The sequence below is a fragment of the Fundulus heteroclitus genome, chromosome 8, assembly GCF_011125445.2.
Source record: "Fundulus heteroclitus isolate FHET01 chromosome 8, MU-UCD_Fhet_4.1, whole genome shotgun sequence".
In the NCBI taxonomy this organism is placed as follows: Eukaryota; Metazoa; Chordata; class Actinopteri; order Cyprinodontiformes; family Fundulidae; genus Fundulus; species Fundulus heteroclitus.
The window spans coordinates 7418907-7442878 of NC_046368.1; the positions used below are offsets into that span (position 1 = coordinate 7418907).

Genomic DNA, 23972 nt, shown 5'->3' on the forward strand with positions numbered 1-23972 from the left:
CCCCCCCCCCCCCCCCTCCCTCTGGCTGGGGAGGATAATAGATGTTTGTGTGTAAACACTCAGAAGGCTGTAAGCCATGAAATGTCAGCGCGTGTAAAAAAGATTAGCGATAGGTAGAGGATGTGTTTGGATGGCTCTGTGCAGCCTCTGCAATTCCTGCACCTAAACACGACTTGCCGTTTTGTTCGCAGCGTAAAGATGAAGTTAACAAACACAAATAGATTTAGCACAGCCGGGGGGGCTCAGGAGCTCCATGTGGATCTTCCTAACTTGATCAAAAATATTAAAGAAAAGAAGAGAAATATTTGCCGTGTGAAAAACGGCAAAGGGATGGATTAGTTGTAGCACCTTTCTCTGCGTTTATTGTGTGTGCAAAATGTGCAAGAATTTACATTTATAATCACTTCTGTCACATAAAGGCATCATGTCTGCCTTTATTCTGCATTAAAGCCAGTTGGCAGCAAGCATAAATATTATTTATTGACAAGAAAAGTTTTTTTTCTTCTTTACTTTTTTTAATAAAGATGTAAAATCTTTCAGGAAGTATACACTGGACATGTATTTGGTAACTGTGTGTTTCCTTTTCAGAAAAGTCCCAGACCTAATTAATAAAAGTAATAAAACTTATTTAAAGTCTCATCAGCGTATTTTTAGTCTTTTAGTTTCACAATGCACTGAAACATCATGTGTACCTTGGTTTAAAATATAATAAAAAGGGTGACTTAAGTTATTAATTATTCATAATTTCTAATTGGGGGAAAGATTATATAATTTGTTTAATGCGTATCTGACCAAAATTGTGGTTCATAAAAACGATATTATCTCCAAAAAAAACAACAACAAAAAAACTGATTATAAAATTATATTGTCTCCAAAATTTTAATTAATCCATTTATTGCTGCAGCACACAATTAAATTATTTCCAAAAAAAAAACCCAAAGAAATAAACTAGGATGTAGAACAGACATCGTATGTGCTCTTTATATATATTTTTTAATCTATTATGTGTTCCTTTCCTTTAAACAGGTCATTTATAATTGTTCTGTATTTATTGAAATCTATTAATCTGAAAAGAAACACGGCTGTTCAAGATATACCAATAAAAACAAAGTGCACCTCTGAAGTGAATCATGATTGTTAAAGAGGTCATATCATGCAAAATCCACTTTTTTAGCCATTAAATACATTTTATTGTGTACTTGGAGTCTCTAGGAGTGAGCAAAGCATTGCAGCTCCACTTTTTACAGACCAAAACTGAATGATTTAGATGTGAAAAGGAAGACATTAAAAAGTGTGATATGTTTAAATCTATTCAATTCAGTTCTTTTGTATAGTGCTTGTTCAGAATAAATTAATCACCCAGATTGATTTAAATCCATTTACATGCATTCTAATTTAATCCTGATTGTAAAAACACTGCTGTCAGTTTCAGTTTATGATACTAAAATGTTTTCTCTCTAAAGAAGTCTGGCTGATCATCAGCTTTGCAGCAAACCAGAGCATGCATGTGGCGTCAGTGGGAAGGAGCAACTCCTTTTTAACGGGAAAAAAACCCCGCAGCAGAACCCGCGACAAACTCTAGGTTTAGGAAGACAGACCAGACACATGCAAAACACCCAAGCACTGGTCCGGGGTGTACTTTCTATGTTAAAGAGTTGGTCGCTGCAGCTGTTGCTTCATCTAGGAGATAAAACACGCGTGAATGCTGAGCCAGCAATAAATCACTCGACTTCCTGAACAGGTTAACCAATCAGGACCAAACAAGCGTCACCGATGAACCACAGGGACATTTTAACATTATTTTATGTTTCATTGTCATGCTGAAATAACAATATAACAAAATGCTTTAACAATTGTTGTTGATCAATTAAAATTCAGTTAAGGGATTTATTATTTAGTAGCTTAATATGTATCAATAAACATGTTTAAATATTTATTCTTTTTTCTATTTGCTATTATTTGGACAGCATGAAATTGGATCTTAATTCCACAGTTTGAATGGATCACATTACAAAGCATTGCATAAATTGGGATTGAATGTGGCTCAGATTTCTTACAATTAATGAATCAAAATGAATTTCTGTTCACTTTTTAAAAATTCGACGTGTCTAAATAATTGGGTTATGATGAATTTATTCACTGGATTGTGTGGCCCTTTTGTTTCTCCTCACTTGAGGATGATGTGACAGAAGAAAAGATTTAGAAACAGGCCTCCTCGCACCGATCTTTATCTGTTCACAAACTGAATTTGTCAGCGGGGTAAATTGATTAGCGCAAATTAGGCTTCCTGTCAGGCTGGTAAACCCTGGACAGCTGCAGCTCGGCTGATTTCATTTGCTTTCTCCCCAGTTAGTTGTTCTTTTTGTGGGATCTCTCTGTGACCACACCCATCGGTTTGCTGGTTACCAGGAAACATGAATTTCTCAGCCCCTCTGTTGACAGTGTAAACAGAGCTTATCAGCAATTAAAACCTCCGAGTTGTTTATGTTCAAAGTTGAAGTCTGGCCACGAATATACACGGCATCTCCGCTCTAACGGTTGACTGGCTGCATTGGTTGCAGAAACATGAGCTGAAACGGTCAGATACGTGCATTTTATTAACAATTAGCTCAGCCTCTCATGTTTCATATAGCTTTGAGACGTGCAGTCGTGGATAAACTTTTCATTTCCATGACCTGAAAGCAGATAATATGAAGACAAAATCTTTATAATTGGTACTAATCCGATATGTCTGTGCATCCTTAGACTGTAAAGCATAACAATGACTTTGTCCAACAGTGAAATAATTAATCTTATAAAAATGATAAAAACTGTTTTCTTTTTAAAAAATGAAGTGGGGGGACACTGATTGGAGTTTCCAAGACTGAGAATCATCTTTGTTGGGCTCAGAGCATTAAAAAAAAGCGCTAAAAAGCTAAAATTAAATACTTTTAAGTGACTGAAGAGAGGGAAGAACAGGCTGCATAAGATTGGATTTGTTGTTTATTTTCTCTGATCCACACATGGTCACCTCTATTCTCCATAAGTACTCAAAAAGTGGAATTTTCTTTAACATTTTATCCCATTATAACCACTTTTACAAAAAAAGTAACTGAAAAGTTGCTTGCATCATTTAATTAGTTCAAGTAAAATGTATGCACTATGCTCAGTGTAAATACACATGCGCTGAGAAGGCCTCAGAGGTTTGGTATGAAACATAGCGGTGGCAGCATCATGCTGAGGGGATGCTTTATTAAATCACAGCTGTTCAGAAACAAAGCAGTTTTAGATCTACCCATGACGACCTGTAGCTGTCACTGAAGCAACGTCTGGATCTGAACAGTCTGGACTGGTATCGTCTTTATTCCTATGCAGAATTATGCACTACTTTTACGTTAAACCTGAAAGAAATACTTTAAGTTTTGTCGCTGTGACGTGAAAGAGGTTAAAGGGTGTGCATACTTTTGGATTTTGCTGGATATGGCTCAGATGTAAATATATTTATTGCACACACATCACCTCTATAGCATGTTTCATAAATCAAGTCCGGTATTGTTGTGTACAAACAGCAAACCTCTCTGATCACATGGGTTTGTGTTGTGTTATAGAAAAGAAAAGGTGTAAACCTCCAAGAAACTGCCTTTGTTTTTATTTATTTGCTGATAATTTTTTAAAAAAAAAATCGGTTTATGTATGAATAAGATCAATAATCCAACTTTTCATCTTGAGGTTTTAACTCTGTTTATTTTTTTTTCTCGTTCTGCCCTGAAAGGCAAGTGAGAAAAAATGCATCTAGATTAAAACACATCTAGATCCACTCGCGTCCACTGAACGTCAAGCCCGGAGGCTAAATGGAAGGCGGTATTTATCTTATCTGTCTTGTTCCCACGCATTAGTAACGCGTGGCCACGACTTAACATCTTGTAACCTTTTATTCCGTCCATGTCACCAGACGGGCTGCCCTGAAAGGCAAATTTTGTGTTTGGTCATGCAGTACTTTGTTTTGCCACTAGAGGCACTGAATTAAAACTACAGGCCTTCATTGTGATCTATAGTCTTCAAATGGATAGTCAGAAGCCTGGTTTCCAATAATCAAGGTCCCATTTTATAAATCAGCTTGTTGCAAAGTAAAATAAGATACAATGAATGCACAAAAACTGTGTATTTGTTAGCCATGATATGTTGTTATCACATCAAGCTTTTATATTTATGAGCAATATAGAATTAACTGCAGTAGTGATCAAGGATATTTGTAGGACAAGTGACAGCAAATTAGCCCTTAATTTTTTTCTTCCTTACTTGCCTTTCAGGGCTTCCATAGAACCACTTCTTGTCTTCAGTTCAGCATAAGTTCAGCCCTTTGTTTAAATTATTGGGTTTTAAATCAATCTATCAAGCTGCCTGGATGTGTGTTATCGGTCAGATTCACTGGGCTCTCTTTGCAGTAAGCTTCAGAAAGTCAAGATGGCATAAATAAAATGTTTACTTTTGATCAGCCTGTGACGTTACATTGGATTTAGGTTCAGAGCTGCAGTCATCCCTAAACTATGCATCCAATGTCTGATGATTTGTGTTTGCCTTTGTCTTGTTCGGCATTAGGTTTACAAGAAGCACACACGTTTGTCTCTAAGTTTGCTAAGCTTAACTTGAAGCAGAAGCATTTGCGTGAAACTCTTGATTTTTACACAGCTCCAAGATTTTTTTCTCTTTTCCGTTAAATCGACTTCTTTTCAGTTTTCTAATGTTGATTTTCTTCTGCTTTCATTGCATTCAAATCTTTTGGTTAAAGCTTAAAAGGTAAAATTCTTCCAACTCTGAAATGTTCCCATTTCCACCTAAAACACATCCATCATGAAAGTTATGCTCCCCCCTCTGATTTGTTTAGGAACTGCAGAGACGTCAGTCTTAGCAACCGCACCCTCTTCTTCCTCTGTTGGGATTTTTGAATGTGTCCATTGTCTTTGTAAGAAATGAATCGACTTCCCTGGAAAGAATGGAGTCTTCTCAGCAGCTCGGGTTAATCTGAAGTCTCTGCTGAACTTGTCTCCTTTAATGCCGCGTCCTCAGAAGTGGAGCTGAGCTTTGCCGAGGGCCCTGATACAACCCCACACCGTCTCAGAGCCTTGCTCTGGGACTGACAGCACTCTGTGTCTTTCTAACTCTCACTCCTCAGAGCACACGGCGCTCAGATCTGTTACCAAAGATCTGGAATACTGATCTGTTTGACCACAAGCCTTGTTTCCACTGTGGAATGTGAATCCCAGATGCTTAAAACGTCCCCACAGAAACCCCTGGCTTTCCTTACAGCTGCAGGTCTTTTGGGCTAGGTGGAGAATAGCTCAAGATCAGTGAGATCGGATGAAGAGAACTGGTGAAGAGCGCTTTTCAAGTCTCAACATAGATTCTTAACTACATTTATGTCTGGACTTTAAAGATGCAGAAACAAAATATTTTAACATATAACTTAAAAGTATCACTATGTCCTAACAGCAAAATATGATAAAAAAAAAAAATCAAGTTCCTACGGTGCCTAACGGTGATCGTACTGCTATTGGCAGAAATACACTGCTCCCGGTCAGAAACAACCAATCAGAGTCAGGAGACCTATATCTGGCTCTGATTGGTTGTTAGCAGTCTCTGTCACATCCCCTCCCCCCCACACACGGTTACCATCAATCCAGCTCCAGATTGCCGGTGGGCTGCAGCTCTGTGGAGAAGCAAAGCTGCCGATTTCTTGAATGGCACCTGCTCAGAAAACAAAGACAGGTAAACATTGGAGCAGCACGGCAGGCTCCTCTGTGGGGGAGGAGCTGTGGGTCTAGCCCTGTTTCTCTCCCAGACATTGCTATTGGCCTGGAGTTTACTCCAACTAACTTGTAGTTGGTCTCTTTCATCTTGACTGACAGGCTGGCTTAGAGCGTGTCTGCTTAACTGTGTTTCTTATCTGGGCATGGCCATCTGTGGAGCTAGTCTGCCAATACCCTCTCTAACATAGAAAGTACCCCTGGATCAGTGCTTTTGTGTTTTTTTTTTGTGTCCCTGCTCTGTCTTCTCTAACTCCCAGTCGTCCTGGCACATGGCTGTTCACACTGAGCCTGGTCTGGTTCTGCTGGGGGGTGGGGGGGGGGGGGGGTTGTCATTTCCGTTGTTGAAGGATTGTAAGAGGGATTGCTGCAAGGCCATCAACAATGCAGACGACTGTCCACTGTGGCTCTACGCTCTTTCAGGAGGAGTGAATGCTGCTTGGAGAGACTTGATGCAACCTGCTGGGTTTCCTTAGAGAGGAAACTTTCTCACCAACCTGTCTGGATAATTTGATTGAATTGACTCTGTAAAGTGCCTCAAGATGAAATATGTTGTAAATTGGCATATAAATAAAGTTGAATTGAAATTGAACTGCAGCATTCCAAAACACAAATATCCTTTTGTCTAAAGGGTAGCTCCCATTGCTCAGGGTCATTGTCCTGTTGGACGGTGAACCTCTAACAGGTTTTCTTCTGGGATTGATGTGTTTATCTCCATCCATCTTTCTATCTATCTTCCTATCATCTCATGACAAGCAGCTAACCAGATCCTCTTAACCGAGATCTCACTTACCTGCTTCTGAGGTCAATTCAATTCAATTTTATTTATATAGCGCCAAATCATGAAACATGTCAATGCTTTCCTTGCCTGGACTGTAGGTTTAGGTGGACGTTCATGTCTATGTAAGTTTGCTGTGGTGCCATACTCACTCCATTTTCAGATGATGGACTGAAGAGACCTCTGGGAGAACTTTTAGATACCTTGGAAAACTTCTCCACTGCTTCCTCTCTGACCTGTCTGCTGTGTTCCTTGGTCTTCACGATTCTGTTTGTTTACCAAAGTCCTCTAACAAACATCTAAGGCCTTTGCAGAACATCTGGATTGGTACTTAGCTGTTTAGGTTATGTCTAAAGACAGTTGATTGTAATTGAAATTATTTAGGAAATAAATAGAAAATCATGAGCTGTTGACTTGAAACGTATGCAAGACTTTGTGTTGGTTGTTAATAACTAGGGCTGCAAGATCTCAGAAAATTTTGGCAATGGCCAGTGGCATCAGAAGCATTTGAAATGTGTGTTGTTGGGTGGGTTGGCTAGGGAAGGAGTGGTCAAAGTGCAGTGTACCAACGTCATGTGGCTCATGGTGACTTTACTGGTCTGTAAGGTTTTCATTTTAACTGCAGTCAATAGAGCATTTTACTTTGAAAAGATATTTTATTTTGAAAAAATATCAACTTCCACTTCCGTCCGACACCCGTCTGAAGTTCAATCTCCCCTACAGTTACTTCAACCGAACCACTAGCTTCGTACCCCAACCCCCGGTACTAGGAGATGAATTTAACTATTTTAATCTCCCTTAAGGGAAGCAGAATTTCATTATTATAACTAAAAAACAGTTCTTTATAGGTGGAATTTGGTATGCGGTTGCACATATTCTCTCTGAGTTGCTTTCCTGTCTCTTGTTTACAAACACAGAAAGGCATAGACATTTTATACGCAGATGCCTCATTAAGTGCTGGAGCCGACATATTGGATGGGTCTCTCCTACTCTAGGCTGGCATAGGCTGTCTATCTTGCTAAATATACAAGAGCGTGTAAAATTTAACTTTGTAAGACTTGGACTGTATTAGCCAAACAGTTGTTGCAAAAATATTGCACTGAGGGTATATTTGCGATATATGGTGCAGCATTAATTACAATAATATGCAATGTGGAAAAGTTCAAAAGGTATACTTGAAACTGTTGTTTTCAGGGCTCAAAAGCTGAAGCTTAACAAAAAGCGGTAGTAATTTACTGCATTTGCAATTAAAATCGATCTCCACTGTTTTTTTTCCTACATATTTGAACACATCTGTTCTGTCACAACCATTATTAGGGTTTAATTGCCACAGTGTCTAATACAGTCATGCTTTATTTCTGACTAAATTATTGTTGAACATGCCAGCTGGCTAATAAACAAATCATCTTTAATTCATGATTTATCTATGATGCAACCTCCACCGATATGCTTGGACAAACCTAAGAGGAAAGGAGTTTCCACCCCCCCCCCCTCGGAATCAAATAAATTGCTGCTTCTGTCATTGGAGGTTTGAAAAGAATAAAATCCTGCGATTCTGTGTCTGACAGAGTGTGACAGTGATCCAAATTCACCAAGTGCCGGCTGCACTTTAGGGAGTTTTTGCCTCCGACAAAGAGACAGGTCTCTCTACTGATGGTGTTTCTGTGACTGACAGCCCGGGTGTTTGCATGCCCACAGATTCAGAGGTGAATCTGTGGGCATTTGAAACAAAAATCCTTTGCAAAACGAGGATTTCATGCCTTTTTTTTTTAGAGTAGAGGTGTTTTTGTGACTGATAATATGCAGGAATGGATGATGACTGCATTAGTAACAAAAATGGTTTTAAGGGAGCCTCCATCAGTTCAGGGTTCAACACTGAATGAGAAAAACAAATAACAAAAAAACCCAAATCAGCCTGAAAAAAGGAGGTTAGAGTGACAGCAGTCATCATCCTTACACTGAAAAAAATACCAAAAAGGTAATCAGAAATAGAATATTTTAATGCAAGGAGTAGTACTGCATTTGACGGGAAATCTACGTTTTTGAGTTCAAGGTATGAAAAATTAATATGAACATCCCCAAAATGCTGAGGTTTCTCACCAATGTCTCTAGTAATAAAATTAATATTTTCCTTTCTGTTTTAGTTTTCATCTTTTGCACTGAAAGTACTGTACTATTATTCTTACACTATCTTACTATCTTATACTACAATACTATCTGAGCATGCTAGCAAAGAGTCTGAAATTATAATTTAAAAAGAATTTGCTGAGGTTGTTAGTTACGCTTATTGAGAAAAACAATTTAGCATAAACTAAAGTTTGCAAGAGAAGTATTTCCATACAATTTCAATTACGTTTTATTCATTTCAGCAGCAATTTATAACACGTCATCTCAGGGCACTTTACAAAGTCAATTCTATTGAATCACACAGACAGATTGGTTTACGGTTTAAGTTTTTCTGTCTAAGGAAACCCACCAGATTGCAGAAAATCATTCACTTGCAGCGTTCACTCCTGGTTTAGTGGTAGCCACTGTGGACAGCTGTCTGCATTGTTGATGGGATTGCAGCAATACCTCATATACTAAAGCATGCATATAGTGACAGTGGAGAGGAAAACTCTCCTTTAGCTTGGTTTATGCTTGGTGCATCTGCGAGGTCCATGTGGCCATAAGACGTAATTTTGACTACCATGCTCCTCAGCGCAAACAAAGGTTTCTGCTCCGCGTACCTTGGAAAATTCCTAACTACGTGGACATTCCCGTGTGGAAAATAATTGATTAAGTGATGAATGATTTGGCCCATAAAGATCACTGTGATCGGCAAATTGTTAACAATTCCTGGACAGAAATCGCTGGAATGAAAGGAAGAGGCTTTAAAATGTTGTAAACAAAAGTGTTTTCTACTTCTACGTGTAGTGGGGTGTAGTACACTTGGCGTAGGAGCACAACGCTGCCCTCTAGAGCAGCATCTTTTAGGGGTTTCCTGACTTCCACATAACCCTGAATTAAATTAAAGTGTGATTAACAGGTCTCTGCAGCCCTTGATTACTGCTGAAGAGGTCATGAAATCATTTGACTCAGGTGTGGTGCAGCACAGAGATCTAAAACGTGGAGGTCAGTGGGTCCTGAGGACCGGGGCTGAAGACCCCTGCTCTAGAGTTTAGGAGACTAGTGCTACATCGGAGGAAAAAAGCTGCACAGAACTTAAATGCTGCAGAAGTTGTGTCCACACGTCTCATTTCCTTGCGGAACGTGTGTATCAAGCATAAACCGACCTAAAAAGGAAGAAACCTCCAGCAGAATGAGAACCAGGCTCAGTGTGAACGGCCATCTGCCACTGATCCAGGAGTACCTTCTATGTGAGAAAACTAGCAATAGACACAAACAAAATTTGTAAAATATAACAGTGTATTTTATTTTAACTTAAGTCTTAATTTCTGAGTTTCTCTGCGAAAAAAGGCATTAATTGCTCAAGTAATAAACCGTTTCTATCCACCTCTGTTGGTTTCTATCTCAGGAAACATTTTCCCGCAGATATTAGTTGCCGACAATTGTGGTTTAGCACTGTCAGAGCATGTAGCCCGATTGTTTAAATGCGTCACCTTGAGATGATTAATTATTGCTTTGCTTTCCCAGATGATTGAGCACTTTAACAATTTAGCACAAGCAAAATTACAACCCCAACAGATCACCAGTAGATCCTACTGGTTGTCTGACAGCAATCACTCTAAACATCAGAGTTATGGGATTGCACCGGGGGGTTTGCAAAATGTCAGCTAGGTTTAGTCGTTATTTTGTGTATTTTTGCACATTTAAGCAAAAGCTTGACTTTAGTCACAAAGTTTTCTGTGTCAGAAACTGTAAGGCAGAGTTTACTCACAGTGCATTTTATTTAGTTTCCTATAGGCCTCCCCTTGGTAGTTCTAAACAAATTGTGTCTATTTTTTTTCTGGCAATATCTTTACTGTCTGGCTTATATTAATCTTACTTTATTAATGTTGTTTTCCAGTCCTTGTGTCTTCTGTTCTCCTCTTGCTGTCATTATATGTAAGACTCTTGGTAAGCTCTCTGGCCTCACAAAACCCAATAAAGATATGTTCGTGATTTTGTTACGGACATACTGTACTTATACGTTGAATACACAGCAGACAGACTGAAAACAGGGTTATTATAGGGGCGTCCAGTTCACCAGTCCCCCCAGGACATGTCCCACTCATGTATTTCAAGTCGATGTCTGGTCTTTGTCTGTCAGCTCACAGGCTAAGAGCCATAATGTCCTGCTATTCAGCTTTCCAGCTGATTGGATCGCCAAACATACATCCCAGCGCATCTTGACCTGGAGGAGAAATGTATTGACTTATCTGTTACTCATTGGTTTGATCATTCACACTTATTGTATAACTTAGTGTAATTAACAAGGACTTTTATAATCCACGATTAGAAATGACAAATCCGACGTGTTTTTAGTTTACTTTTTCAGACAGCCTCTTCCTTATTGGCTGTAAGGAATATTTTATAAAACTTATTGAAAAACTGATCGTGTCATTTAAGTATTTCAAACAAAGTTAAGTTTCTAAGTTTTTTTCTTCACAATTGTGACAAAGTGGGTGAGAACACCGTTTGCCTCAGTTTATATATTTTCAGGTAACATTGTTGTTTGCTTGATTTAGCCATTATTTATTCTGTAGCCTGCAAACGTATGCTATCCCGGGTTTGTTTATGTTTTGCATTTCTACAGATTATTTACCATGACATCCTGGTTTAAGTCAATTCACAGTTCCGGTTTGTAGTTATTTGATCATTTAACTTGTGCATTTTATTTTGGTGAACTTACCTTACTTACCTGTGTTTCAGGAGGAATTGTTGCCTCACTTCCTGTAATTATAACTTCCTGTTAAGATCTGATGTCACAGGAAGGGACCAGGTGAAGAGGGGGAAAAGACAACTATTTAAATTTGATGCAGTCAAATTTAGGCATTGTGTAGGATAATTCTGTGTGAATTTAATTTTATATTGTTGTAGCCATACTTGAAAAGATGTTTCTAAAGCGCATTCAAAGCAACATTAGTGACTTCAAGCGGGAACCATTTTTAGCGGTACCTGTTTATGGAGGAGTCTATTGGAGGCCATTGTGTCTGCCTGACCATCTGAGTATTTAAGCAGAGAAATTTGAGATATTCAGGAGGGAGCAGGGAACCAGGTCACTGGAGCTGAGTGCACTTGTTGTTAATTTTGGTTGTTTTAAGTTCAGTTATGATCTATTGAGCCATGTTCACCTTTATTTTTATTTTGTTTGGATTTTTGTAAATATATTTTTTCACCGTTTTCCTTGTAAATAAACCACCTGCTACACTGGACATCGTCTGCCTCCTGCCTTATTTAGCCACTTTGGCCAGGCAATCTCACAACAATCAGTTGTAATATAGTGCTGAATAAAGCTCTGTATTGCAATATTATACTATATTATTAATCCAGGGCTTTTGTGGTGTTTAATTTGCATAAAAAGAGATGCAGTTGGATTAACACTGTTAATATTATCTTTCCAATGATACTTGCCACATTGCGAGCGCACAAACAAAATAATTTAATAGGCGTTGATATTGCTCACCTGTGAATACTTTCGAGAATGTTTTGAGAAACATTTTTTCCCTTTCTGTCAGAATTTTTATCGCGCAATAGTAATATCAACATTATTAGCATTTTTCCTCAGGTTAAACACTTGCTTGTTTATGCTTTTTTATTATTATTTTTTTGGGCCTCAACTTGATGTTCAGTAATGAGGGAAACTCCACACATGGGTGCATGTATTGTCAGGCGTGCGTGCCTGCTGTGTTATTTTCCAACGGCAGCAGCCATGTTTGACGGCGAGCGGCTCTGGCAGCCACGTTGAGCTCATGAGTACCCCCTTTTTGTCCTCATGTGCATCGTGGGAAATGCTTGCTCTCCTGACTGTCAGGGCTGTCCGCTCAAATCGTGTAACATCACAGCGAAACCGCCTACTACCATTCATACACACACACGCACACACACACACATAAATACACACGCGTGTCCGTTAATTTTATTAACAAACTCCACGTGACACCTTTCAGGATCCCACCATTGGGCGGCTCGTTACCTGGTAAATGAGATTGCTTGGACATTTTTGCACTGGAAGGAGGTTTGAGTCAACACACGCATGAGCTTCTCATCCATAAGACCAAATAGGGATCATTATACAGCTTGGGAAAAATTACCCAGGACTGGAAAGATGTATCTTCCTTGCATAAAGTCTTTCTGAGGCCTATATTACTCTCCTATTGCGTTCCTGCTTCCTGATAAGGGCTGGATTTGTTTTACGGTCTTGTACTTTCTTTTTAAGGGAGCAGTCCTAGAATGAGGTTACAGTTTTGCTGAGAGCCTCTCAGCACCATTTGGCCGTCTGATCGTCTTAAAGCTGTTGACAGAGAAGCGCTGGAGGAGGAAATAGCCTCCCTGCTGAGGAAGGGAGAAATAATCACAGCTCTCTAATCAGAGACTTTGCTGAAATTCTAGATCTTTGAATTCTTTTAAGTAGCCTTTAAAAAAAAAAGCCCATTTTTACTTCCATGTTTGGGTTGTTTTATTTTTGTTTCTGTGTAGGTGCTTTGAAAAGAAATTCAAGATTTTTGCAATCTTTTTCACCTGCATTTTATCATAAATGATTTAAAGACAATCGAATATGTCAGGAATACCAGGACGAGTTTGTGAGGAATGCAAAAAGCCTCAGACAGACAGGCAAGTGCTGCACCACCAGATTCACTGGCGGGTTCTGTTTGGACGTGAGGCCCAGAGACAGACGGCGAGGCGGACAGACGGCCCGAGACCAGCTGGTAATCATCACGCAGACAGGCAGCAGTTCCTCAGTCAGGTTGTCAGCACCGTGTTCCCGCGTCTGTCCTCAGAGATCGCTCTCACGGAGACGTGTGAAAAACTCAATCAAAGCCCCCGGCCCCCAGCTACACCGGGTCGCGTAATTAAACTACATCACTCAGCCTCAAAAGAAGGTCGCTTTTCTGCAGGTTGCTTTTTTTTCCCCCCCTCCAACCTGTGTGTCGTACTTTTATTGTCCTTTTTATTATCCTCGTCTGTCGTCAGGGAAACTGGTAAATCTTCATGCCAATCAAATTAATATTTAATTCTAATATTAAAACTTTTGTGCGAGGAACACTTTCTGACTCTTAATGTGCAAAAAACACAACAACTGATCTTGGACCCAAAGGCAGTTGGAGACCACTCTCCAGTGGTCTTCCATGATCAATTAATGGCCCAGGTAGATTCCTACAAACATCTAGGAATATAAATTGTCACTAAATTATGGTGGATTGCTCAGGGTCCAGCAGCGGCTGCATTTTCTGCGCAGGTTGAGGGCCTTTGGCTTCAGTCAGAGGCCCTCCATAATGTAATAGAGAGCGTCATTAGGTACGGCACTTCTGCCTGGTTTGGTAACCTGTCTGTCCAAATGAAAGGCCAAACTTTGTCTTACTCAAAGAGCTGTGAAGTTGATGGGAGTCAAGCAGCACTTCAGATCATCTTCAATGAAACAATGACCAGACAGGCAGAGAAAATCCTCTCAGACCGCGGTTATACTCTTTATTCAGAGGATCAGTCTGCTATACAAACTCATTTGTTCTTCCATTAAAGCGATGGACAGCATCAAACAGTAAATTGTGCAAGTAGTCAGCGGTTTGTAAAATTATAAACTAATAATAATAAACTAACTAATAGATTTAGTATAGAAGTTTTTTGTTTGTTTGTTGTGAATGTAACGTGACATGCTAGCTGACTATCTATCTATCTATCTATCTATCTATCTATCTATCTATCTATCTATCTATCTATCTATCTATCTATCTATCTATCTATCTATCTATCTATCTATCTATCTATCTATCTATCTATAAGATCTGAGGGCTGCAAGCGTGCACAAAACACTGACAGCAAGTTGTGGTTGTTTATTTTAAATGGGGCCAATATGTCAGGGTGTTTAGTTTGGCAGCTTGCTGATTGAGTATCCGTCACATATATTGACCTGTGTGCATCTGCAATGCTTGGTCATTGAGGAATTGGAGCACTAGCATGGTGACAGCCTCACCCCCTCAGTTTGAGAGAGTTGTGTCAGTGCAGGACTTCGTGAAAACATGGGCGTATGTGGTAGGTGATTATTATTTGGAGCTCCCGCTTACATCTTGATGGTGCAGCATTATTTTCTCCACACTGATGGAGGTTTTCCACATATACAGCAATGCAGCTGCGGTTCTGAGAGATCTGAGCAGGTAAATAAGATCATCTAACAATGGAATGTGTATTTTGACCCCTAAAATAAGACCATTAGATATGTTGCAATTTAAATAAGATGATGGGTTTCAGTTTTTCCTTTTTTAAGTGCAAAAACTTATTCCATCAGCAGATCATTAAACGTGCCTGGTCAAATCAAGGACCAATTGACTCAATTTAAGATAATTTAACTTATTTTTAGTTCCCTTTAAGCAGTGTGGCAAAGAAACTGTCAAGATTTCGTGGCTTTCTTAGAGCCTGTTATGGTGTCCGTTTGTGTCTTTGAGCCCTGAGAAGGTTTGATCACGAAGGACTTAATGCAGGAGCAGAGATTGTAGCAGTGATATCGCCTTCTGCTCTCAGTGCAGGGCCTGAGGCTTGTCGTGGACATCATTGTGGACATCATTGTTCCCTTTCTCCTGATGGAGCCAGCAATCCACCCAGATCCTCACAGTTGTGGAGAAACATATGGGACTCTTCCATGGACTCCACTTTTTCCAATGGGCCTTTTTCCTCCTACCCTGCTGGATTTTTTTGCACCCACTCAAGATGTGGTACAGTGGTTGTCGAGTAGAGTAGAGCTCTCACCTCAGTGATTGGCTGTAGGTGTGGCAAGCTAGCCGATAGTGGAGCGAGGAAAAAAAAAAAAAAAACAACAACCGTGATTTGCTGACTCAGTACTACGGACTAACAGAGAGGGAAACACTGAAAGCTGTGAAGGTTTGTCTATAAAGGCTGTGTGGTTCAAAAAGCTGATCTAACCAGTGTTGTGTGTCTGCGACACACACACACACACACACACACACCCCATCGGACAGAGATGTCAGAGCCTGATCTACGTTTCTATCCAACATGCAATAACTAATGTGCAATTGTATTTAATACACTATCTAACAATCCTGAAAGAAGTGACTTCTGCTGCTACCACACCCAAATATATGTCAATACACACGCGTATAAGTCACAGTGAATGTACAGAAGACACCCTCTGCCTTATTTCTTTTGTATTTTGTTTCTTTATTTTTGCTTTTTCTTACCTACTCCTTTTGATCCATGGTATAACGAGGACATACTATGTATATATTTGATGCACCTCATCCTACTTGACTCCTCTTTCCTATGACTACTGATTACTGAGCCGATGTGTCATGTGAATTTCTCCAATGTGAGATCAATAAAGCTTATCCTATCTTATCTTCTCACTATATCTCTTCAGAGTTAATGCCACACGGCTTAATAGGAGCAGGGCGTAAAAACGAAGGTGTGGCTCAAAGCCAGCACGTTCCCGGGTCTGATGAAAACTAAAATCAGGAAGGTGGAGCGGAGTTCGGACAGGACGAGTAGAGCGGTGCCGTGGAAAAGCCCCAATAGAGCTTTTCTCATTTGCTGTGTGACGGCTTGTTTCTGGACTTCTATCCTTTTGATTGACACTTACCAAATTTTGGAGATGTTCTTATCCAGTGTTCTCGTCATCCCAATTTGGCCGATGTTGTCCAACTTTTTTTTAAGATATGTTGCCTCTGTAGCTGAACCTTTAGAAAAGCAGTTAACAACAAGTGTAAGAACTTTAGTCATGTAATCCACTCCATAGTTCGTACATCTGAAGGTTTGAAGGATGACATTCGGTTTTATTTCCAACCACATCAACAGTCAATTAATCCACTATGAAACAAGCATTTCTTCAGTAATGATTCATTACCTGTGTTCCTTTATCATTATTATATTGTACATATTTCCCTGCCTGCGGAGAGCCTAAATCAATTCCCTAAAGGAAGCCGGTTTTATGGAGATGGTCATTGGCTGCAGTTATTTTTAAACGTTAGTTTGGGTATTTGCACAAACGTTGGGGAAAGAAAAAAATAAGGGTTTAATGAACTGTGGATTGGCTCTACAAATTTTAATAGGCAGCACAATGAGTCACGCTTACCTCTGTGTCTGCAGCTACGGCTGTTATTCATTGTCAGAGGAGCTCTATTTATGTCCCACTGATAAAAGCACAGCATCTGGATTTACGTTTGATGACCTCTGCAGGACAGCGTGTGTGTTTGCAGATCACATGGTCAATATCAGTGTTGTGTCTCCTCTGAGTTTTTAACAGCTAAATCTTTTTCTTTTAAAGTACAAACACAGCAGCGCTGACCTTTCACCGTCAGGAGCTGCTGTCACCAAGCGCCTTCAAACTACCGTTGACCGTCCTTCCAGATCCAGTCACAACACTTCTTATTTGCAATATTGTTTGTTTTTATTTATTCAAGTCACCAGAAAATAGCCTGTAATTTAAATAACTGTAAAATGAATTCTTAATTATGGTCATTACCAGCTCTGTTATGTTACACTTTATCGGCGTGTAATTATTTTTGATTTACTATAATTGCGATCCATTTACAGAAAATAATACATTGTAAAATGAACAGAGGCTGATTTATTCACTTACATTAAAATAGTTTTACGTAGCTCATCAGCTGCTGTGTTATATTTTTGTCGACTTCTTCGGCAAGCGTGCGTGGTGTCATCTGTTTCTGTCAAACCCAGAGTAATGTGTCTCTGCGTGAGCTTCTGACAACCAATAACATCACCCTCCATATTTCCTGAGCCAGTCTCTGTCTGTGACAGGGAAGTGTTCTGGACATGATAAAAGGATATTAAAAGTCATGGCTTCTTCTTCAGCTCCCGACCGCATTGTGTTTAAATCATGCTGAGAGACAGAGAGACAGAGAGAGAGAGAGAGAGAGAGATGAGAAGCGCTGATATTCTTAAAAGTTGCCTTCGACTTCCTAAAGTTATGAATGAACTCCATGTCTGTGAAGTTGATAAAATCGCTGCCCTGATTGCAGCCAAACACACCTCTATTTCACCAAACCTTTGTAAAATGCCAGAGTTTTGCTTTCTCTTTATTTATTTCCCCCTCAGCGCCTGCAAACACGGCTTCACGTTGGACACTTTAATCCATAAAACCTATTTCTTCCACAGTGTTGTATAAAGTACTGAAATCTCGGAGTCAAGTAAAAATATAGGTACCTCTATAAAATATGACTTTGGTAAAAGTACAAGTCTCTGACTGAAATGTTACTTGAGTAAAAGTTTTAAAGTATCTGAAATGTCTTGTATTTAAGTATGGAAATTACTGTAAAAATAGATATACTCAAGTAATGTAATAAAAAGTATAAGTAAAAAGTAAACATAGCAAATGCAGTTTGAATGACATTTTTTAGATTTTGGTAAACTTTAAAAGTCAAATTCACTTGTAATAATATAAACAGCCAAGTGCATGAGAAATTTAGACCAAGTTTAGACAGAAAATACAACCTTTTTGTAAGCTTTCAGTTTTCCTTCTTCAAGCAAGGTCAGTGCTATGCACTTTAAAATTGTACACAACCAAGTGCAGGCAAAAATAAGACCAGGGGGTGTATACTAAGAACATGGTTAATTGATAAACCAGGTCCAGCCAACCTACAGGAAGGGGTAAACCTGCTAATAGATACACCTGCAGGTTATCATTTAGTTAAGAAAATTAGGACTCTCTGCTATTAGATGCTTTACCTATACCACAAGGTTAATTTAACCTGCTTTACCACTGGACCAGCTTCTTATCCTGTTGGTGGTGATGAACAAGCTCAGCCAAGTCCGGCCTTTGTTGCAGTCAATCAGTAGGTGGGATCAAAACACTTGTGTGTGGGAGTCTCTCTCTCTCTCTTTTTGTAACGAGTAACTAAACCAAACAATGAAAATGTATTGGAGCAAAAGTATGCAATTAAGTTCAGAAATATAGTGAAGTAAAAGTAAAAGTTATCAAAAAATGTTATACTCGAGAAAAGTATAAAGTACTCCAAAATATACTTAAGTACAGTAGTGAAGTATTTTTACTTTGTTACTATACAACATTGTTCTTCCATGTTTGCTGGACCAAAGCGGGCTGTTTGAACTTATTATTATTGTTGTTTCGTGCATGCAGGTTAGTCTGGAGCCACAAACAGTTCCTCCAAACCTCACAAGAATTGAGTGTTAAGACCTGCAGTGGGAACGTAGCCTTTGTCTTGTCTGAACAGAAAACCGTTCTTCGGAAAGGCGTTCGGCTGTAAAACTGGTTCACCCAGCAGTTTGCTTTCATCTGAAGGGGGGCACAGCCTTTGGTAAAGTGGTGACCCATCTGAAAAACTCTGAACTGATGATCTTGAAATCTGCAGTTGTTTAAAAATGGCTCCAGAAAACTTCCCCAGTTTGTGTAAATCTTCAACTCTTCTTACATCTTCGCCCAGTTCCTTCCTATTTCTCCAAATAGTCGTTATGCTGACAGAGGAACCACCAGCGGCACACAATCACCAACCAGATAGTGTATTGGTTTTTTATATATTTAAAAAAATAGTCTAGAACCTTCAGCATCACTTATTAAGAGTCGGTTGAAAGTAATAGTATGTCTAAGAGTCTATGTATCATGATGATCATGGAAAAAAATCCCAAAAAACACTTTATTCTTGGTTTTCGAAACACATTGCAGTTTTACAGTATTTTGCAGAAAAACTGTTCCTGTAAATCAAAAAAAGATCCAAAGTGCAGGATGAATGGATGTAGGCTTCCCACTAGTACTGGTATTTTATTTCTGTGCATAAAAAAGTGCTTTGTAAATAAAGTGGAGTTAGGTTAACCACAGAAGCATAAAATCTCACACGAAATGATGCAAAAATCTATTTGTGCTTGTAGCGTGAAGTGTGCAGAATGCCTCTCTGTTCGATTCCACGTCACATTATTATAATTCTTCGTCTGCATCCACTTACCCTCTGTCTCCTTAAATCAACTGCTATTTTCATCTTCCTCCTCCTCCTCCTCTCCATCTCGCTCTCTCCCTGAGCCTCTAGCCTGGAGGACTGTTTTTTATGTGTGTGTGTCTCAGTGAAGCACTTACGTCTCCCTCTGTGTTTAGAGGCTGTAATGAGGGCTGCCAGCTGTGCCACAGAAGCAACATACATGCATACACTGTACGTCTCAACTCTTAGGTCCAGGCAGAAATGGACAGGGCATGATGTAACGGGCTACATACCGGTGTGGGTTTGTTTTTAGCCAACCTTTGGGTTAGATACTTTCTGTTGAAATGCTTTAATTGCTTTTTTGGACTCTGAATTTTTTTTTTGTAAATTTTATTTACTATTTATTTGATGAGAAAAGTCCCACTGATATATAACTTCTTTAAGATGGAGTTTAAGTTTCAATATAAAATGTTAATAAGAATATACATTTTAACTGTAATGCGATGTGACATAAAGATTAAGAGTTAAGGGAAGGTGACAAATATTTTACTACCTGAAAAAGGCGCTGTTAACAACCACCTGTCCAGAGCAAAGGTCAGTTGCATCATGAGCTCGGTGAGAGATCAGGACAGAGGCTTTTTAATGCTGACTGAGAGCAGCACACTGACCCCAGGGATGTGGAATAACACTTGATAGTTGGTGTGTGAAGATGGATGGATGAATTGATGGTTGAATGGATGGATGGGTGGATGGATGAATTGATGGTTGAATGGATGGATGGGTGGATGGATGAATGGATGGTTGAATGGATGGATGGGTGGATGGATGAATTGATGGTTGAATGGATGGATGGATGGACTGAGGGTTAACCTGATGGATGGATGGATGGATGGATGGATGGATGGATGGATGGATGGGCTAATGGTTGGGTGGATGGATTGTGGGTTGAATGGATGGATGGATGGATGGATGGATGGATTGATGGCTTGAGGGATAACCAGAGGGATGGATGGATAGATGGATGGTTGAACATATGCATTGATGGGTTGATGCATGGATGGATGGATGGATAAATGGTTGGATTGATGCATGGATGGATGGATGGATGGATTGATGGATGGATGGATTGATGGCTTGAGGGTTAACCAGAGGGATAGATGGATGGATGGATGGTTGAACATATGCATTGATGGATTGATGCATAGATGGATGGATGCATGGATGGGTGGATGGATGAATTGATGGTTGAATGGATGGATGGGTGGATGGATGAATTGATGGTTGAATGGATGGATGGGTGGATGGATGAATTGATGGTTGAATGGATGGATGGATGGACTGAGGGTTAACCTGATGGATGGATGGATGGATGGATGGATGGATGGATGGATGGATGGATGGATGGATGGATGGGCTAACGGTTGGGTGGATGGATTGTGGGTTGAATGGATGGATGGATGGATGGATGGATGGATGGATGGATGGATGGATTGATGGCTTGAGGGTTAACCAGAGGGATAGATGGATGGATGGTTGAACATATGCATTGATGGGTTGATGCATGGATGGATAGATGGATGGATGGATAAATGGTTGGATTGATGCATGGATGGATGGATGGATGGATTGATGGATGGATGGATTGATGGCTTGAGGGTTAACCAGAGGGATAGATGGATGGATGGTTGAACATATGCATTGATGGATTGATGCATAGATGGATGGATGCATGGATGGATGGATGGGTGGATGGATGAATTGATGGTTGAATGGATGGATGGGTGGATGGATGAATTGATGGTTGAATGGATGGATGGATGGATGGACTGAGGGTTAACCTGATGGATGGATGGATGGATGGATGGATGGATGGATGGGCTAACGGTTGGGTGGATGGATTGTGGGTTGAATGGATGGATGGATGGATGGATGGATGGCTTGAGGGTTAACCAGAGGGATAGATGGATGGATGGATGGTTGAACATATGCATTGATGGATTGATGCATAGATGGATGGATGCATGGATGGATGGATGGATGGATGGATGGATGGATGGATGAATGGATGGGCTAACGGTTGAATGGATGGATGGATGGATGGATGGATGGATGGATGGATGGTTGAACATATGTATTGATGGATTGATGCATAGATGGATGGATGGGCTAACGGTTGGATGGATGGATTGTGGGATAACCAGATGAATAGATTAATGTGGATAGAAGAGATAACGTGACATCATACAGTCTCACTATTTACTCTTAGAGTCTTTAATTTTAGCTGTGCAGCTCTTCTATAAATCCCTCCACAAACAGAAATCTTTTTTTCTTCAAACACAGTTAATTGCTGCTGCTTTGGTGCACGACTGCTTTAAAGGTCTTTAGCTATAATTCTTACTTTCATAATGTCTCTTCAACCGGTTTGGTTTACATTTTGTTCAGCTTTGAAACATCCTAAACTGATATTAGTCTGACGTGCGCTTCCTTTACAGCAATAAGTTATATTTGGGAATTTAATGTAGAGTAGATAGCAGTGCAATCAGAAAAACACAAAGGTCTTATTTTTACCCTTTTTTTATCGTGCAATGAAAAAAAAAATTAATGGAGATAAACTGTACCACACTAGAGGGCGCTCTCCAGCATTTCTTGAGTTATTGCCTTCAAAGGCGTGTTATTTAGGAAGATTGTGTAGGCCTCTGCAGTGTTTCCCCAGTCCTGCAGCGGAGTATGGATCCAATGTGGAGCTGAAATGTCATTATTGTTTTAACGAGCATCTCGTTTGTCTCTTTGGTTTCACAGAATACTGGCCACGGTGGGTTCAGACTTTGACCTGAGAACTCTGCGAGCCGTGAGAGTCCTGCGGCCCCTAAAACTGGTGTCTGGGATTCCCAGTAAGTCAGACAAAAAAAAAAAAAAAAAAAAAAAAGACACTCAAAATTCTCCAACTCAAAATTTTAAATTTTCTTTCTCTCCTAAAGGTCTCCAGGTTGTCTTGAAGTCCATAATGAAAGCCATGGTCCCGCTGCTTCAGATCGGCTTGCTGCTCTTCTTCGCCATCGTCATGTTTGCCATCATCGGGGTGGAGTTCTACATGGGAAAGTTCCATCAGTCCTGTTTCAAGCCTGGCGGTGAGAACCTGAACTTAGCTACTTAGCGTCACCGGTTAATCTTGTTCACATTTTGTCACGTTAAAACAACAAACTTTACTATATTTAGTTGGTTTTACTTGTTACACCACAACATGGCCCACCAGCACAGTGCTCGCTGGCACCAGGTAGCTCCCAAGGACCACATGTGGTGCCTAGGAGCCTGTTCTAAAATTAGCACAACCCACCAGCTAAGCTGCTTCTAAAAGCATATTTAAGTCCATTGCTGTTCCTTTTTAACAACACTTGCATTTATATAAATTAAAAAATTACTATCTAAAAAAAAACATTACAATATGTATATTTTACATAAAGTTAAGGTGAACACTTTCTCTTCAAGTTCGAAGACGAGTACTGGTCGGCTTCGTAGGACAGTATGCAGCCTGGTTTATGCTTGACACATCCACAAGGTCTCTGTGGCCACATTATATCATTTTGGCCACCAAAAACCTTCTGCTCTGCACATTTAGGAAAATTCCTAACTACGCGAACAGTCCTGCATGGAAAAGAATGAACAAGTGCTCCTTCTGGCGGAGGTTTGTAAATATAGACATCTTTATGAATCGGCCCAAAAAGATCACCGTGATCAACACATTGTTAACAATTCCTGGAAGGAAATTGCCGTTACTCTTGGAAGAACGTAAGAGGCTTAAATGTTAGAAACAACTGTGCTTTCTATTTCTACGTGTAGTGGGGTATTGTATGCTTAGCGTAGGAACGCAACACTGCCCTCTAGAGTCTAGGAGGATAGTGCTTATTCGGAGGAAGAGCCTAAATGCTGCAGACATTTTGTCCACATGTCTCATTTCCGCACTAACGCACTTTCATCAAGCATAAACTAGCCACACATATGAAGTCACTCAATTTCAAAAAGGTTGGTGACCAACACAATGTGCCAAATGACTTGCTTTATGAATAAAAAAAGTGTTGCATGCATGTTAACTCTGCCCCGTTTACTCTGATACCCCTAAATACAATCTAGTGCAAACAATTTGATTTAGAAACAGTGTAGTTAGTGCAGCTTTCCAATATAATCTCAGTATAACAGCAGCTGTGAAGGACTCAGAGGTTAATTGGAGAACATTAGAGAACAAAAAGCATTATAAAAAAATATATCTTATTGATTCAGTCCAATGTTGACTTCTTTGGACTGACAGAAACCTGGCTAAAAGGTTCTTCACCTGAAGCTACCAGACATATGCCAGGGTAGAATGTGTTTCGAAAAGAC

The 23972-nt window shown here is 39.8% G+C and overlaps 1 protein-coding gene across 8 annotated transcripts in view; it reads left to right on the top strand.

The window, feature by feature from the left end:
* Positions 1-23972, top strand: part of cacna1bb (calcium channel, voltage-dependent, N type, alpha 1B subunit, b) — a 228843-nt gene that overhangs the window by 59173 nt on the left and 145698 nt on the right. For all 8 annotated transcript variants that reach the window (XM_036140040.1, XM_036140038.1, XM_036140044.1 and 5 more), the window contains exons 4-5: positions 22398-22489; positions 22577-22726. In XM_036140040.1, coding sequence (XP_035995933.1) covers positions 22398-22489; positions 22577-22726 — 242 coding nt within the window. The remainder of the gene's footprint in view (positions 1-22397; positions 22490-22576; positions 22727-23972) is intronic.